The sequence below is a fragment of the Vanessa tameamea genome, chromosome 9 (assembly GCF_037043105.1).
Source record: "Vanessa tameamea isolate UH-Manoa-2023 chromosome 9, ilVanTame1 primary haplotype, whole genome shotgun sequence".
Taxonomy (NCBI): domain Eukaryota; kingdom Metazoa; phylum Arthropoda; class Insecta; order Lepidoptera; family Nymphalidae; genus Vanessa; species Vanessa tameamea.
Genome location: NC_087317.1, coordinates 11,504,452 through 11,523,977, shown reverse-complemented (window position 1 = coordinate 11,523,977; position 19,526 = coordinate 11,504,452). Strand labels below are relative to the sequence as shown.

General features: G+C 28.8%; 2 protein-coding genes across 3 annotated transcripts; one reads left to right on the top strand and one right to left on the bottom strand.

Annotated features, from left to right (window-relative positions):
* The first annotated feature begins 901 nt into the window (after nucleotides 1–901).
* On the top strand, nucleotides 902–11,111 carry LOC113396940 (glutaminyl-peptide cyclotransferase-like). Its single transcript, XM_026635026.2, has 5 exons — nucleotides 902–1,133; nucleotides 2,712–3,042; nucleotides 3,879–4,111; nucleotides 9,940–10,165; nucleotides 10,857–11,111. Exons 1-5 carry the CDS (start codon nucleotides 1,044–1,046, stop codon nucleotides 11,006–11,008), a joined length of 1,032 nt encoding a protein of 343 aa, XP_026490811.1. The 5' UTR covers nucleotides 902–1,043; the 3' UTR covers nucleotides 11,009–11,111.
* A 3,607-nt stretch (nucleotides 11,112–14,718) lies between these two features.
* Nucleotides 14,719–19,110, bottom strand: LOC113396938 (serine protease HtrA-like). 2 transcript variants are annotated; one of them, XM_026635023.2, is made up of 6 exons: nucleotides 18,666–19,097; nucleotides 18,236–18,385; nucleotides 17,633–17,810; nucleotides 16,765–16,955; nucleotides 16,137–16,322; nucleotides 14,719–15,759 (listed from the first exon to the last, which is right to left on the bottom strand). In XM_026635023.2, exons 2-6 carry the CDS (start codon nucleotides 18,374–18,376, stop codon nucleotides 14,995–14,997), a joined length of 1,461 nt encoding a protein of 486 aa, XP_026490808.2. In that variant the 5' UTR covers nucleotides 18,377–18,385; nucleotides 18,666–19,097; the 3' UTR covers nucleotides 14,719–14,994. The 2 variants fall into 2 exon arrangements, with proteins under 2 accessions (XP_026490808.2, XP_064071847.1); XM_064215777.1 differs by lacking the exon at nucleotides 16,137–16,322 and having other exon boundaries at nucleotides 18,666–19,110.
* Nucleotides 19,111–19,526: the final 416 nt, after the last annotated feature.

Sequence of the window (19,526 nt, the reverse complement as noted above, 5' to 3'; positions counted from 1 at the left end):
AGTTGTGTTGACTAGTAAAAGCTATGATGATGCTTCAGCGATGAGTGAAAGTTTCAGCGGTGCTCAGACTGTAATAAGAAGAAACGTTTCCACGAGTACTTTACTTACATTATACTTTACGTAATGACACAACGGAGTGATGCGTTTTGATGAAATTCTTATGCCTATAATGCATGCTTTGAAAAGCTTTAACCAATTGCTGGTCACGATTCAATGTTAGGATTTTCTCATCAATCTACTTACGTACTATACCTCGTTGAGGAGACTGAAAATATTTTTGAAAAGGCAATTAACAGTCACGAAACACCCATACTAACTAGATAAGCCTTAAAGAAAATTAACCGTGACGAACTCATCATCTACGTCGTCGATTGTTTTTTAATTTAAATAGTAGTATATGGCTACGGCTATGTGCCAATGCATATGTCAGTAACATTTAAGGCTTGAATATAATAAATGTAAGTAAATATAAAAGTTTCATTTCATTCATTCCTTCGGTTATATTTAATGTATTTTATTATTCCTTACTATTTAATATTAATGTAATATATAATTACTATTTTAAAAAAAAGCATTAAATAAATTACATTATTATATTATTTTACCAAGTTTTGTTAATGATATTCTTTGATGCACAGTGTTTTAAAACTTTTATATTTCCACTATTAAGGGTAAACTGTTACATTTTTTCAAATTTAATATTAGTACTGTGTTTTCATTAAGGGAGTGATTAAAATATTAATAATCTGATCTTAAGAAATCAAAAAATATAATTAAAGACAAATTTACCTATGAGAGTTTAATTGCAACAAGACTTTAATAATTATTAAATCTCAATTTCAGACTTCCGGGACAATCGAGTCTCGGTGTCTGGCAGTACTGCCTTGACCTGTCAAAAGTAACTTAAATACCTACTAAAACACAGGGTAAGAGGTTGTGAAAGGCTAAACTTGAATGAGTGCAGTTGAGTTAGTTGCTCACGTACAAGAGTATTATTTTAATATATGTGGGTGACATACGGGTAAATTACATTAATAATAAAAATGTCTTATATAGTTACAACTTTATCCATAACAGTGCTATGTTTTACCTTCATAAACACGGACACACCATTGAAGTTTTACCAAGAAAAGGTAAGTTACTGACTTTCTTGCACATTCAAAACTTAAACAAGTTCTAAAAATAAATTTATAAAATTGAAACTTTAAAAAATATTCTTTGTTAATAAATATAATAATTAATAATAAGAAAATTCATTTAGATTTTTAATCAAATTAATAATATAAATATATTTTCATGTCCAAATTTATTTTATTTACTAACTATACAATATGTGCAATAGTTTTAACCACACAAATAAAATTTAAAATGCAAAATGTAAACTGTTCATAGTTACTTAAGGTGATGCAAATAAATCTTATTTTATAGATAAAATAAGCCATTTTATTACTGAAACTTAAAATAATGAAATGAACAGTAACCTTCTTTAGTTTATACATTTATGTATTCATTAAAAATTGTTATCATTAATATTGTTGTGTGATTGTAGTTGATAAATCTTTGGAGGTAATTTGTTTTAAAATATAAAAAAATATATTGATAAGACATATCATATATATACTTATATACCTATGACAAATGTTTTTTTCTTGTACCACATAATGTGATAACAAATAAAGTTTGTTGATAATCTTCTAAAATGTTGTTTAATAAAGTTTTATACCCAAATTACTGATGCAAATATAGTTTGAAGGGAAATGTTATCTAATGCTCAAGAAATATAGCCTTGTTTGCTATAAAGTTATAAAAAGTTTATTGCTTTTATAACACACATACAATTTTGACTTAATCAAGGCACTTTCGCTAAACCACAAGGTTTTCTGCTTCATTTATCATAAATGTGCTTTGTTCAGCTCTTCATATTTCCTTGAACACTTGCCTTCTTTGTTTAATCATTCGATACTTATATCCTAAAGTAAAACATATATTTATTTAAATTTATTTGAACCACTAACAGAAATATATGTATCATGATGTATAGTGATGTTATAATTAGGTGTTAATTGAAATTAATTAATACCTACAAAATGATATTTAAATGCAGTTAGATCATGCATCCAACACCAAGTATGATTTAAAATAAATTTTAAAATAATACTACTGAATATATAATAACTCAAATAAAAAATTACTTCAAACTTGCCCTTTAATGTATTCACCACATATTTTGTGATTGAATTAAACTGAATGAAAATAAATAACTGACTACTGGATATAATTAATTATAATAACACAACACGCTTCATTTTAAAGCATACCGAATTTCCTTAGTGAACTATGATTGCACTGTATTCAAGTTTGTTCTTACAAGCCTTTTTGCATTATAATTCACAATTAAATTGAATGTTAAACTTTTTGAAGAAGGTAGAGTATCTGAAAGAAGGTAGGTAAGTAAGTAGTATTTACAATTAAATATCCACTAAACCATCCTGAATATCAAAAATTATTTTTGTTTGTCTTTCTCATAATTATTAATTTGAACATTCTATATCTAATTTGAAATTTCTTATAATCTGTAAACACTATGAATATTGGTAGTATTAGAATGTTATAAACTGTTTACATAATATTAAGTTCCATAACTGTAATGAATAAGTATATTTCCATATTACTTCTTAGGGCAACTTGATGAGTTTTTGTAATCTTTACAGGATTTCCATGAAGCTCAAGAACTAACAGATGAAAATATCAAAGACATAGCCCAATTGTCTGATAGACAACAGTTTAAGAAGGTTCTAGATGAAATTCTAATACCGAGAGTAGTTGGTACTCCTAACCATGAAAAAGTTGGTAATTACATAGCAAACGAGATGAGAGGCCTAGGTTGGGATGTCACTGAAGATGTGTTCCCCGAGAAGACCCCCGTTTTCGGGACATTAAATTTCAAGAACATCATCGCCAAATTAAATCCTAATGCTGACAGGTATTTGGTATTGGCGTGCCATTACGACAGCAAGTATACAAGAGAACATGTTTTTGTCGGTGAGTTTTATGAATTTTTAACTACTTGCATCACAATGTCTATAACAAGGACTCACAATATGTAATCCTTAACATTTTTTTAAATAATATCGGTAGGCTGACGGGCATATTCGTCACAACGCATCACATTGACGCTATCATTGCCAATGCGTCACAAACCTGGGGAGCTAAGATGTTATGTCCCTTGTGCCTTTAGTTATACAGGCTTTCTCACCCTAACCATAACACAACAGTACTAAGGAAAACTGTTTGACGGTAGAATATCTGACGAGTGGGTGGTACCACCTGGAAGAGTACTACTAAAGTAAAAGTAAAGTTCCATTGTTAAGCAAAAAATTCCTCGTCTTTTGAGAAGGGAGGTCGTTCTACTACACGAGTCTAATGCGCGGTTGGCGTACGTGGCAGAATATCCTCGGATATATATCGGAGATACGTGCAGGTACCTCATGATATTTTCCTCTATCACCAAGATGAAATATTTGTGAAACCACAATCTTAAATTAAGATTTATGTTTTCAAGGTACAGGTTTTAGGTATAAAAGTAGCACACATGCTTTTCCAGAATATAATCAATATTTGTGCCAAATTGCAAACATCCACCCATCCAAAGTTTATTTGCATTTATAATAAGTAAGGTGATGAATCTGAAATAATTTGATACTGCTAGTATTCAGATTATTTCAGATTCTACCCCAAATTATTAATACTAAAACTAAACCAAGCTAAGAATAAATGATCACTAAGATATATTCACAGCATCATTCAATGATTCGTTTTTTAATGTCAACATTTATAACGTAATCAGACTAACATCGACATTGACCTTGGTTTATCAGGGGCGACTGATTCTGCCGTGCCTTGTGCTATGATGATCAATCTTGCTGCGGTTATGTCGAAGCAGTTGGATAAGTTGAAGAGTTCATCACCAAGTCTTATGTTTATATTCTTCGACGGTGAAGAGGCGTTCAGGCAATGGGGACCTAAAGATTCTATTTATGGTGCCAGGCATTTAGCCAAGATGTGGCACGGGACTCCGTACAAGGATGGTGCTAATCATTTGCAAAGAATGGTAAGGATTTTTTTTTAATTTACTACTAGGAAGGTTGGACCAAAACACCCGTTAAACAACCTAGTATTACGAAATGTGAAAAAAATTAGTATAGTTTTTAAAGTAAGCGTCATTTTTATAGTGGACTTTCGATCTGACTACGACAGTGGCCGAATAATGAATATAGTAAAACAGAAAAAAATATTGTCAATTAGTTCCTTGGTTTTTTGAGTATCTCTTCTGAATTAAATTCACAATTGTTCTTATTTATTCGTCATTAGAATCGTGTAACCAATGTTAATTGGTTTTTTGTCTTTCACTAAGTTTCGTATAAAACGTAGTCTATTAAGGAAATATCTGTGGAATAATCTAAAACATAACTATAAATGTCTACGGGTTTTAAAATTGAATACGCAGGAAAACTTCGGAAGTTAACTTTACATCTCTTTTTTTACACGATAAATTTGTCGCGTCTATTTAATTTTCAAAGTATTATTCATTTTCCACGTTTAATCGTATATTTGAGATGAACAAGAGACTCTTTTTTGCATATTCAAATAAAATAAACTAGGCACTCAGGCAGCGACAATTGCTTGAGTTAGGCCGGTAATATATAAATTTATGGCCTATACTAGATACTAATCTGCCACATACTGGTATATATATATATATCACCGTACAATTGTAAATAACGTTACATTATAATCTACCTCGCGAAATTTGAAACTGACGAAAGACTGAACCGTAACAAACTGCTTAAACTAGAACGCATTATTTTTTCGGTATATTAAAATCACTCGAAGTGAGTTTCACGTTAATTATAAAAAATCAACTAACCTAACCGAAAAATTATGGACTATATAATAATAAAAAACGACGGCTTATAATATGGTGAAATAAATTATAATCGAACGGTATTTACAATTTTACGGTGATATATATACCAGTAAATGGCGGTGGTGGTGATATCAAACAGAACAAAGTCAGGCAAGTTATACAAATATTATAAGCATTTCTCTGAGCGGTTTCACGCGAGTTACGTTAGATTCTGCGTAGCGTGAAATAGCCTTTATTTGCTAAAATTTTTCGCAAATCTGACTGGTAAGACCAGAGATCAAGTGCCACAAATAATTTAAAAAAAATCTTTAGCTTCATTACATTAATTCGTATATATTAGTTAATGGCAATGTTTTGCAATACCTATTTCAATATTCCGATGTGACTCGTACGACATCTATTGTACGTTGATAGTACTATCAAAGAAACCTTCACGGCTTGTAGTAACAATTGTGCAACGTTCAACTCAATAGTATGATAAAATACGGGAATGAATAGACTACGAATTAAATAAATTCATCTATACCTATATAAAATTTGAATATTAAATAAGTTAATGTGAACGAGCTTTAAGATTATCTTCTTCATGGCAGACGTTATTATTATTAGGATAAGTTTTATTGTTATTTATTGTATGCATAGAATACATAAGACGAGTTAAAGACACTATGATATAAGTAATCGTAGTCAAAGACGGGTCTTTAAAACTTTTGTACAAGTTCTCTCTGTCACGTGAAATAGATTTCATGAATGTTATTTAGTAATAATTACATACTACAAACAGTGACAAAATCATTGAAGCCTTTATAGAAATATCGTATAAATGGATGCGTCTCTTAAATATTTATTTAAGAATCAAATTATCTATCTCAAGTTTGTTTATGTAGTGCACGAATTGCGTTAACTATATTGGAATAGCCTTAAAAGTCCTTAATCAGTTGCTTTGAGATGTGCTCTGAGTAGATACGATACTAGTTATAGACAGTAAAATAATAACGCAAAATACACAGCGAAGCATTATACGTGTTATATACTATACTTGGAAGTATGTCGATGTTCCAAATGTTGTTTGGATATGACCGTTTAATCCTAACGTTACATGGCAGTGATTATGTGTAGAATTTGAAAAACAATCTGATGTATTTTGATACACTTAAAAGTAAAGTGTGTACGTCCTTATTATATTAGGTAATGCTTCGGATGAAGCAACGTATAACAATGAGAGGTAAGATTGTTATAATGCTTAAGGAAATCAGTAATAAATACCACAAGAATAAAAACATCGAGTTATTTTATTGTTTATGTAATGACAATAATTAAAAAAACATATGATTAATGTAATGTAAAATGTAATCATCTAATTCTTCTACTCAAAGAACAAGCATTTGCAAACATCACAATCACATGTTTAGCACTAAAATGGTTAAAAAGTATCATAAATATAAATAACCTCGGCAACTTTGCTACAACGGTACTTATAAGCGTCAGTTGACGTCACACGGCGCTCCGTTCCAAAAGATGTATGGGATAGAATTATTCCTATGTATCCATTATGTACCTACTTAATTTGTAGATGGTAATATTTTTACACCAAACTTTCTATTGGTTTTAGGTTCGTAGTACATATTAATAATTACATATCCGATGAAAAAATACTTCTTATTAAAATAATAAAACGTATTAAGTGTCCGAACGAAACACGAATTCTAGCCGAAATCGAAAGTTGTATTCGGCTCCTCTTCTAGTCACGGTAGAAACCAATCGAAGCTTACGAATTGTCATGATATAATTGGTCGAGATCTTAAATATCGATCGAGGTCGAGGTAGTTTTTAATTTTGGCGAAGTAATTACCGGACTAAGGAAGTAAAATTTAAGTGGATTTGAGTAGCTACATAAGTGGATTAGTGTTGTATTATAAATAAAGATATTTTAAATTAAATTAAGAACTGTGTGTAGTGCTTAGTATAGCAGAGCTGTTATAAAAGTGCATTGAAAACGTATACGTAAGATTTATTTGTAGTCCTCCAATTGAAATACAGTATAGTAGTTGAAACTTGAGTTTCTAACTCGATTTCTAAGTCAGTAGCTGAGTATTAGATAGCATCAAATAATTTATAAAGTACTTAAATTACAAAGATGATTCATTCAGTTATTAAAAAAGACTTTATATAATTGATTTGATAAAGATACTGACAAGACAGCCGATTGTTACCGAACCGAAACTGACCAAAAGAAAACCAGATAGTCAGGCGGTCTTTACAATTTATTCATATTTTATTCAATTATCATTATATTCTAGCATATTATAATATTATGAAACCGATTTTTGTCAGAAAATGTTGTCTCAAACGCTACAATGTAACTCTAGTAACTTCAAGCAATTATTCGACTTTAAAAAATATATTCGTAAAGCGCTCAAAAAAGTTCGGGAAATAAAAATAGTATAAAAAAAAAAAAGTTAGCGTTCAGTCAACTTGATTCCGAATATTTATTCAAGGAAAACAATAAATACATATCTCCTTGTCACTGGAAAAACCTAATTAAGATACAAATACCAAATATATATTTCATTAATTGTAATTGTAAAACAATTCTCAGATAATACAATAGTTTACAAAACGTCGACTATTGCGAAACCTAACGTAACGTCTCTGACTTATCTCTTTTAACGACGTATTTGTATTTACAATCAATCACACGTAGCTCGTCTATTTCTATAATATAATATTATTGTTCTAAATATTGGTTATCTTATTTAATAGGAAACAAGAAACAAAAATTTATTATTAAAAATGTTAAGCTTATTTATTCCCATACAGTGGCGCCTACAATACACGCTAAAAAATATTGATCTTTTTGTTCCTTACTGAAACTACATTTTGTATACATTTTCACTTTACGAATATTTTATCCGTGTTCCGTGGGAATTAAAAAATTTATCATGCGGGTATTCATCAAAACTTTGAATGAAACCTGTACAGCCTCTACTGTTGTAACACACACAGATACAGTGATAAGAAATGAAATTAGTATTTATTTATAGAATGTCGATGTTGATATATAGCGTATAAATTAGACGTTAATGTTTTTTTTTAATTCGTGAGTAGTGATGCGAAATAGCACAGAAAAAAATAAAACGCAAGTCTGTGGAAATACAAATGGTTACTTTAAAAAAAAAAATTCTGAATGGTCACATAAAGGCAGAAATCATTAGTATTGTTTTGATAGTCATGTGTTTACCGACAAATGTATTTTAACCAAAAGTTGACCATTTCGAGGTTAGATTATTTTATCATTCTTTATAAGTATCATGTAATAAGCGACTTTTATATAAGCAGTCTCGATTCAATATTCAATCTTCAATCTCTCCTGTACTCTTAAACTACAAACACTGAAAAGTTACGGTACCAATATAATCGGTAGCATATACGTATTATACCATAGGCATGTATAATACGTATTTGGTTTGTCGGTTGATAATTTATTATCCAAGAAGCATATAATTATTTTTTAATAATATTATCAGAAAGTTGACATTTTTAATCAGCGCCAACTAATTCTACCGGGTTGTATGCACGTATAGTTACAGGCGTATAATAAATAAAATATATAAATAGCTATATAATAGGCTCTACTACAAAAAGGTGCAACCTCTGCGACACTTTTTATGTTCAATAGAATCATTATATTATTGCAATGCGTAGATAATTGGGGTCATTGTCATTTGGCGACAAAAAAAAAAAAAAACATAAATTGGTACCTATATAACTATCGTAGTCTATTATAGCGATGCAATATTAATACGAGACCTGAATACAATAGCTTGGCAATGGTAGCGCGTAACGTAAAATACTCACATTAATAATACTAATTACATACGTACATACTCTCTTTCGAAAATTTGATAAAAAAAAAATCCTTGTAACAAGAACGGCAAAAAAAGTTTTTTCAAATTAATAAAAATCGAAGTACTTTATTTATTTAAAACCACTTTATTTATATTTATTTCAAAATAAATTTGTCTATCATGTAAATTGTATGATTCTCTATGGTTCATCCGATCAAGCTTAAATTCGCTTCCCGCCGTCTGTAACGGATTTTAATGTTCATCAATAAACAGAGCGATTCAAGTTTATAAGTGTAATATATGCCTAAAATAAAGTAATGCCGAGAATGTCTATTTCACCCGGACGAATTCGATACACCAACTAACTAGTATGATAATAGCAATGGGCTCATAGTCTAATAGTTGTTTTTGAAAAGGTTTCTGTAATAGAATCAAAGACAGTTATAAAAATGTTATTCTATTTATACGTTAATTTTGTAACATAACATAACATATCATTATCTAAATCCAATAAAAGAGGGATTACTCCCTCAAATATAAAATAATTGGGATAGGTTAAAATCGAAAATAATATATGGTAATTATGGTTTCTCGAAAAATACCCTTTTAAATGTAGGTGAAGTTATTATTAAAACTTAGCAAAATTTAAATGGAATTATGAATAATTAATGTAGTAAATTAAAGTGACATATCGTTGTTGTTTTATAAATAAATATATATTCATCGAGAACAATTTTTTGTGCATACTATAGAAAAGTTGGGTGTTAGCAAATCGGGTGAACTATTCAAATTTGAGGTTTGCTTATTTCTACTCCCTCTGCAATTGAAAACTTAGCTAAATATTTAACCGTAACGGAAAATGTATACGCTGGAACGAGCGTCAATAACATTTTGTTTTGGTGTTCGCAGTATAGTTATCGTTTCGTAACATTTTATAGATTGATCTGATTTTTTTTTTAAATATTAAGTAAATTCTGCAATAGAGATTTTTTTTAATCGAATTTGAGGGCACCATTTTCAGAAAATTAAATCTCTTTGTCTCATTTTGATCACGTGTAGGTTTTGAATTGTCGCGATTTTTTTTAAATTTTTATTTTAATTGGTTTGTTAAATATTTAAATATTCACGAAACCTCATATTTATAAATATATTTTCTGGTTTTAGGATGTATTAGTTCTTTTGGATCTTCTCGGCTGTCCCGATCCAGTGTTCTACAGCTACTTCAAGTCCACTGAAAAATGGTACTTACGAATGGCAACCGCTGAACAACGGTTAGCGGAACTCGGGCAGATGTCGGTGTATTCGCAGGGCAAAGCTGAGCAAACCTACTTCAGGCTCTCTAGCTCGAATGCTGTCATCGAGGACGACCATATACCGTTTATGAGGAGAGGTGAGTACATCTATCGCCTCAAGTTGAGTAACGTACTGAGCTGATCTAATGCAGGTTTGTGGTTATATATGTTGCAGATTGTAACCTGCGACATATAGGTTTCAAGATGTTTTCCTAAGCGCCACTAACAAATTATTGTTTTATCGCAGTCGAATCAAAACATATTCTTTGCTGTTTACCCGTTTCCAATTATTCTTCATAGATTATTTTGCATTTTCATCGAAGTTGGACCTGTATATAATTTAGATCGTATACCGATATAAATAAATAGACAATTAAATTTGCCCTCTAAATCTAAATGCTATGAATATGTTATCATAGCAAAACATTGAGGCTAACTTTAGTAAATCGTCATAGTTGAGTAGCGACTAACTCAACGATACCGATAATTTAATGAACGACCGAAGGATCCCTTTTGTAGTTCATCATAAATTCAAAGATACACAAAGATACAAAGAAATCAATAGATATCGAGCTACTAAAATGCTTTTACATTTATCAATTTCCGTCAATGTTCCTTCCCACGTACTATTTAATCATGGCTCATTCAAGTGAAAACATGACGCAAGTAACGCGAAGATAATTTAATGTGAAAGATTATAAATCCTATTGAGTTCCGATCTGTTAATTATTATAAAAAAACTTATATATAAATTTAAATAATAATAATCGTTCCTGTTTTATTTTCTAGACGTAGATATTCTTCACATAATCCCGAATCCGTTCCCACAAATATGGCACACGGCCCACGACGATATGACAGCGCTGGATTTCAATACCATAGACAACCTTAACAAGATCTTCCGAGTGTTTGTGTCTGAATATCTTCACTTAACACCCTAGCGGCGGTGGAGATTTGAGATGGCCGCAATCGTCCTAAACACAATGGATTTTTAACGAGAATGTCTTGACGCTTCGTATTCGTGCAAAATTATTTATATACTATTACAAAAATGATGAAATATCTATTATTGTTAAGACCATAAACAATTATGATGACGGTAAGTAAAGAAAGAGGCGCTGGCGCTCGAAAGGAGTTTTAATTCAAAAAAAAAAACAAATGAATGAATAAAGATATTCTTATACTATTATTGAATGTTTATATTTGGCTTATAAGTATTTAATTATTTTGAAATCATGATTTATCAAAACTCATACTCGAACGAATTTGTTAAAAATATTACTTATACGATGTAAATAGTTATTTAAAGGATATAAGGCGCTAAAATAGATAGTGGTAAAATTTAACCATGTGCATATTAGGGCCTATGACTAAACGAGGAAAAATTATTTAAAATATCTGCATATTTAACTGATTAAACTGTGTATTTCCAATCAGGCTATATTTAGATTAAAATGTATTTATTTATAATAATTAACGCCTGTGTTAAATATATTGGCTTCAATCGCACTAGGCAAACAATTCTATCGTACTTTGGTAAAAAATATCGTACAATAGTATCGATATTAGCGTAATGTTTCCTTGTAACATCACCCAGTGATATTCTCAAAATTTTTGGTAATAATAATATGTAAATATATATGTATAATTATGTATTATAAGTAATCATACGACAAACATATATTACTAAGCAAACTTACATCTTAAATAGGATGTTGACATGAAATTATCGTAATTGTACTATGATCATCGTACGGTTTCCATCATAGTGTATGATCGTTATTGTGACAGACCTAAAAATGGAAAATTTGACCAAATATAGAACATTTGTTTTGGTTTTAAAGTGTACTAGCAATTGATCGATATTTAGGCTTAATCGAATGAATAAATATTAATTGTGTTTTTATTTAAACTTGAAAACATAGCGATTTTTTTTTAATTCCTTGTGAAATTAATATGTATTACATAATTGGCATTATTAAAGAAATTTATTCGAAGCTGTTTTGAAAACAACTCTGTTCCTACTGATGGTTGTTCATTTCAATATTATGTTTTAAATCAATTTTATATATACTGACGACTTTTAATTGTAATAAGTATTAATTTTACTAAATAGTAGGATTACAATTTAGTAAAATGTTGAAAAAATAAATAAATATGGCAATGAAACATGTATATAAGTAATATATACCCATATGTAATTATAAGATAAGATGTATATGTTAAGCTCAAAGAAAGTAGCTCGTTGTGTGATAAGAAAAATTCACAGGACGAGGAGTTTTAAGTTATATGGTACTTAAATAAAAATAATTTGAAGTATAAAAACAAGACTGCCCTGCGATATGGATTTGTTTCAATGAAAGTATTTTGGATAAAGAAACTTACAAACATACGTGCATTCAAGAACCGTGAATGTTTTTATTTCCCCTATCTCCTTGTTCGAGCAGTCGTGTAAAAATCTCCATAAAAGCTTAATTTCACCTATTTTTTTTTGTAGAGGTCGATATTACTCATTATTTTCCTTTAAATTGTATATCTCTTCTAAAATAAATAGATAAATCTAAACCGTTTGAAATCGTAGTAACACTCGCAGCGCTGTGCCTTTATATAAAATAGCTTATAATTATGCCTTTAATAAACTTTCCTTATTAGCGATAAGTATTAATTTTGTTTAACAATATATCAAACGTTATCTCTATGATTGGTTTAATTTTATCATATCTTATTATTCAGTTTCGAGTGTTTTTAAATAATGATTCAAGTATAAAGTTTATAATCTTTATGTATAAAAAACGGACTCGAACACAATTAAAAAAAACTGAAATCATCCGCTCAAAGGTTTTTGAAAGCTATTTCAATGACGGAAATATGTGTCTCGTTTGTTTTATAAATAATGCATTGTTTTTCCGAGTCGAGTTATTGTTTATGATAAACATAAACTACTTAAGAAAGTAAACACGAATACAAGACAGCGAATTGGTGTGATCGACTATAGATAAAGTTTTATAGTCAACATCGTTATAATTAATATATAATTATAACGATGTTGACTATAAAATTAAATTACAATATATACGTAAAACTATTATTATTATTATTTCTCCTAAATATATATACTAACCGTTGATATCTGGGAATACTGATAATTCTAATGTGAATAACCTTATTAATTCAAGTAATTAAATAAATCTTATAAATAGTTCAAATTTACATTCCTTCTTGCTTTTAACTTTTAACACAGTCGTTGTTTATACTCAAAAAAATTAATTAATTAATATATTGTATTAACTAATATACTCACTTAAATATACTCACAAGTCATCCAGTCAGTTCTAAGTTTAAGAATTATGTAAAAAAAAAAAAAATTCTGAGCCCTGGTACTAAAATATCAAAACTTTTTCTTATCAGATTTGAAACAATAAACAGATTATGGTTGTTTGCCGAATATTGTTGTTATTAGTAAAATTACGCTTAAGCCGTTTTAGTACAGATAATTTATATTTTTTAAGGCTTTGCAAATGGCACTCAAAAGTGGTACTTTGGCCCTTTTAGCAACGGGCTAAAGATTTCTCATAATTATATTATTTCCAAGTTGAAATTGAGTGTAAAGTTTCCATGTTAATAAATATTTTTCCTATATTAATATATTTAATTCATGTTAAATCTACATTCCTGTATACAAAGCTTATTATATTAAAGTAATTCCATTAATATAATATATAAATGTTGCAAAATACTTGTGGTTTTATTTATCTTTATTATATATAATACTAGCGACCTGCCCCGGCTTTGCACGGGTGCAATGCTGATACTAAATATACTACAGAATGTCTTACAACGTTCACAGTTTTTCAGATATTAGAACCGCTATGTCCCTGTGTTTTAAATATGTAATATCTTCGAAAATATTCATTTAAATTACATGCTGTAAATGGCCATATTGATCTATAATAAATGCACAACGTATTTAAGCTACTTAATTTGATAAGAATTTATGGTGTATTGCTTAAAATCGCTTCGAAGATAATTCATTATGTTTCGTAAAAAGTAGATTAAAAATTTTTTGTTGTGGGCTATCCCTAAGAGATAGACTTATACCATCCTGGACTTTTTTGAAGACCTTTTTAAGGTGTACAATACTGTAGTACATTATTTTGATCTATCTCGTAGGGTTCAGCCAGCGTTTGCAATGTAAGCGCAAAAAAAAAATGTTTATTTACAACATCACTTCAGTAACCTCTAAAATTATCAGTGTTTCTCAACTACATTGTGCATGTATTATACATATAAACCTTCCTCTTGAATCAATCTATCTAATAAAAAAACCGCATCAAAATCCGTTGTGTAATTTTAAAGATCTAAGCATACATAGGGACAGACAGCGGTAAGCGACTTTGTTTTATACTATGTAATGATTATTTGTCGCCAGACATAGACCAAATTTCATCGAAATCGGTTCACTGGTTTGGTTGTGAAAAATGAACAGAGAACAAAAAATATTAATATACATTATTTCTTAGTGTATGGAAATTACAGTTAGATTAAATTAACTGTGTTGTCTAAAAAAAATTTTACATGGAAGATCGTAGAATAATTTATCTATGGCGGTTTAAATAAAACGTAAAAATTATAGAGTATAAAAACAAACGACTTTTAAGTTTTCCATTGTGTATTTCGATACAGATTATCTGTGCTACGGACATGAATAAGTATTGTGCTAGTAACATTTAAGCGATAGATTAAGACAAGATAAAATAATTTATACAACTCAAATCATACGAATACTATTATAAACAAAACACTTAAAGCTACTTCTATACCACTATAAAATAGCTATTAATAGTAATAATACAAAAATGTATAAAATTGGCGAAATAAAATATATTTTTTCAATATATAACTCGATTTATAATTTAGTAAGAACTTATTAAAATATGCTATCTAATAACGATCCTTTGAATTTTTTCAGCGTTCTCTCTTCTAACTCTGATAACATTGTGTCCACGTCTTTGTGACCTTGGATAGAATCGTTTAATTGTGCCCTATCTCCATCTACTGTTGTTCCTACATTTTCTATATTGTCCTTATAATTTTCCTTACTTACGTTTTGTTTACTCTGTGATATATTTAAATATTTATCTAAAACCTCTTCTTTCTTGTCTGTATTTTCAACAGTATCTTTTTTAATTTCCACTTCTAAATCAATCTGATTATTTTTTAAATCTATAGCTAGTTTGGTTGAATTTTCCTCCTGTTTATTTTCATTTTTAACAACTTCATTAATAGCATTACCGAAGCTCATTGGTTCAGTAAAATCTATTTCCATTGTTGTGTTTATATCATATTCCATGTCTGCAGTAAAAACTTCACTTGCATTATGTCTATACTCAATAGAGTTACCGATGTTAGGTTTATTATATTCTCTAACTTTATCATTCCTTAAATTTTTAATTAATGTATCATTAACTTTAAATTCGTTGTGTTCATTACCATTATTGACCACAATGTTTTTATTTTTCGTATCATGAATGGTTGCTATACATTCATTTTTATTTGGCATTTCCATTAAATCATCGCCCATAGTTATTCTCGATCTTTTGATTTTTGTTCCTGTGTCATCTTTATTTTTTCTGGTTTTCTTTGATTTATTTTCATTTATTTGATTCGTAATTAAATCTGATGTTAAAGAATTCTGGAAAAGAAACAAGTAATTTCGGATAACTGTATTAAAAATCTTAAGAATCATTTATTACAATATATCCATTCAATAGCTGTAATGTTTTGTTATTTGATGGGCTTATATATATTTTGATGGCTGATTAATATATGAAAAGCAATAGTTACGCAGTTATTCATGTGTTTTAGAAAATAACAAACATTCTTCAGCTTGATAACCACAAGGTGAAATTACAATAGCTATAAAAATATTTTTACATAATTTTTTAACTTTTTAAGTTTTAATAAATCAAAGTAACATAAATTTAAATTTATAGTGTAACTATTGCCTACGTTAAAAATGACAACAGCTTATTCCAATTAACAAGGTTAATAATACTATAAGGTACAAACCTTTGTTTTATCAAATTGTTTTATATTCTCTTCTCTTATAGCAAAATCCTCTAGAAATGTATCTAGATATATAGACTTCAGATAATGTTCTTTAGGGTTATTGCCAATAGGTATAAAATCCTTGACACTGATCTTTAGTTTTGGATACAGCCAATCGTAAATAAAGGCCATCATAGTAAGATCCTTCTGAAATATTTTTTTATTTTTAATGGTAAAAAATACACAATTTAGAAATTAATTGAGTAATTTCATAAAACATTTACACTTTAATTATATGATGCTAAAATGATAATTAAGAATTTCAATTTATTTGAGTTATTAGTAAAAAATAGTGAAAAATAGTGTTTTCCAGTTTGAAGAATGAATCCGCCAATATAACTGCAGGCACAAAACATTACAATCACAATGGTGCAATGGATAAAATTCCATGTGGCGCCAACGTCTATACACCCTAACAAAAATGTATAGTTTCACTGTGCAGTCTTTATTAAATGTTAATGTAAAAAAAAAACAATGTCACCCACTACAGAACTAAACAAATAACAATTTAAATTTCATAAATATTGTTGTGTGGCAACAGAAGCCAATTCAGCTTCAATGCGCAATGAGTAATTTGTAAGAATTTCACCTTCATATCAGTAGATGAAATCCATATTTTATACTGAGCATTAGATATCCGAGATATTTCCTTGTTGATTGAGTCATCTTTGATTATGACAATGCTCCAACTGTGTTGTTGATATGATGCTAGGTTATCTATATTTTTGATAAAGATCTTTTTGCCTTTTAATACCTTTGAGGATTCTATTATTATATCATCTGTAGAACATAAAATAATCATTTGTTAAGGAGAAATACCTAACCTTTAAATTACAATTATAGATGCATATATAAGTGCAATCAATAATAGATACATATAAAAGTTACAGAAAGTTAATATGATTCTACTAATAAATAAGCATTTGTTTTATAATGGTCAACTGAAAGAAGATTAAATGAATATACATAAATCTGATATTAGATGCAGCACATTTTTAATTACCTCTTTACAGTTTCACTCACTTTCAATTTAGGCTATTAATGTAACAAGCATTAATTTCATATTTTTGTACATTTTTTTTTATGATATATGTAGGCGGACAAGCAAATGGGCCACCTGATGGTAAGTGGACACCATCGCCCAAAGACAATGGCACTGTATGAAATATTAACCATTCCATATATCGCCAAAGAGCCATCAACCTTGGGAACGAAGATGTTATATCCCTTGTGCCTGTAGTTACACTGGCTCACTCAACCTTCAAACCGGAACACAACAATACTGAGTACTGCTATTTGGTAGTAGAATAACTGATGAGTGGGTGGTGCCTACCCAGACAAGCTTGCACAAAGCTCTACCACCAAGGTACTTATATAAACAACAGAGTTCAGTTAGAATCCCAGTCTCAGATTTTTACATATGTCTTTAAAAATTTATTAATCCCTAAAATACAAACCATTATTAAAATCAGTCCATTTTAACAAATTTTCTCTCCATATACACATTTCATTTTCATTCTTACAGAGTATTAACACAGGCTTCTCTAATATATTTCTTACTGCATATAAGAATAATGCAACAGTAACGGATTTGCCACAATGACGTGGAAAATTTACAATTGCACCTGGCTTGTTCTAAAACAAATAAGAGTAGATGAAATTTTTAAATTGATAACTTTAAATTACATATTAATGTCAAGTGTAAGTATATTTTTGCTAATTTATAATTTGTTACACAATTTTTAAGTGCTTCTAAGTAAATTTATAAATGTTTAATAGCTGGGCAAAGATTTTTTTTACAACAAAAGTTTTCTAGTTTATTCAAATTCCATGTTACATATTTGAGGGGAATTTAATTAGACAATGCAAGTTAACTGAAAAATGTTATTGTTATGTATTCAATAAATAAAATATAGGACATAAAAAATCAGTGATGCTAGCATTTATTTGAACCGGGATCTTTGTTCAAGAAATATTCGTATATTCTTTTCATTGTGGTAACTCAGATCTCATATATTAAGCTAACTAAATTTAGCAAGTAAAATATATATTTAACTCACCTTTTTAAATAGCATAAAAAGAAATCTCAATCCATTTATCTGATGTTGTTTTAAAAGTTGACAATTATTTACATAAATTTCATTTTGTCCTTCCTTTAGTAAATATAGACATTCAACTCTCATTTGAATTGTTTCAACCATTTTAATTAGCTAAAAGAAATAATAAATTAGTAAAATGGCAATGAATATACTTAAATTATGTGCTATTTCTTTCAGTAAATAATAATTACACTAAAATTTCAATAAATGAATCTACTCTTCAGAATTCAAACTTTTAACTTTAAATCTAATAATATTTTAAAATCATAAGAATATATATATTTATAACATAAATTACAATTTAATAGTTCAATTATAAGCAACCTTTTCTATATTTGGTAATAGTATTGTAATACCATACCATATATAGAATTAATAAAAAAATGTTTACTTTTATTATGATGACAAGTTCTGGTTAAGTCTATTCAGAATCGACAAGGTCATAATCAAAATATACAACATTTCCAAGTAAAACAACGCCACAAATACGGACACGCTTGTTTTATGTATTTCTATATCCTCAAATTCTTGCATAATATGTCCGTTTCGGTATCCATGATCCCAAAACATGAAGAACTCTTTAAACTACTTTTCGCTACAAATATAAATACTACTTTCTTGTATCTGAAATATTTTGGATTGGTATATGGTTATACTTCATGGTATAACGTAATTAAAGAAGTATGATTCTTATGTTTTACTGCCTTTCGTGTTTATTTTGTTCTAATAACGATATTTTAAATCGTGAAAGTGTAAAATAATATGTTTAGCCTTTTTCTTCGTTTTTAAATATATTTTCAGTGTTTATAAATGATAATTAATACGTTAATACATGCACTAAAAACTAAAAATATTGTGTAATTGTGTTGAATGTTGACACTTGATGTTGATACTAACTTTGACATTTCATTGACAGTGTTTTATTTAATTCCTTATTGTAGGAAAAGGCAAAAACACTAATCATACCGTTTAAAATAAAAAACAATATATAAGTCAAATGGTGTAGCTAGGCTGATAGAGGCCCCTTTGCGGCATTGGTTTGATAAAATTTATTAATATTCATACGATGTATCTTTAGAAAAAAAACCTTTTTTTTACCAATTAGTGTGCAAATATCCTTCGAAACAAATAACGACTACCTTATTACTATAATTTGTTGTTAAAACTAGATTTTTGTTTAAACATATATTATCAAGTCGTTACATCTATTTGGTATTAAAATTTATAAGTATTGAAATTATTTTTCATGTTT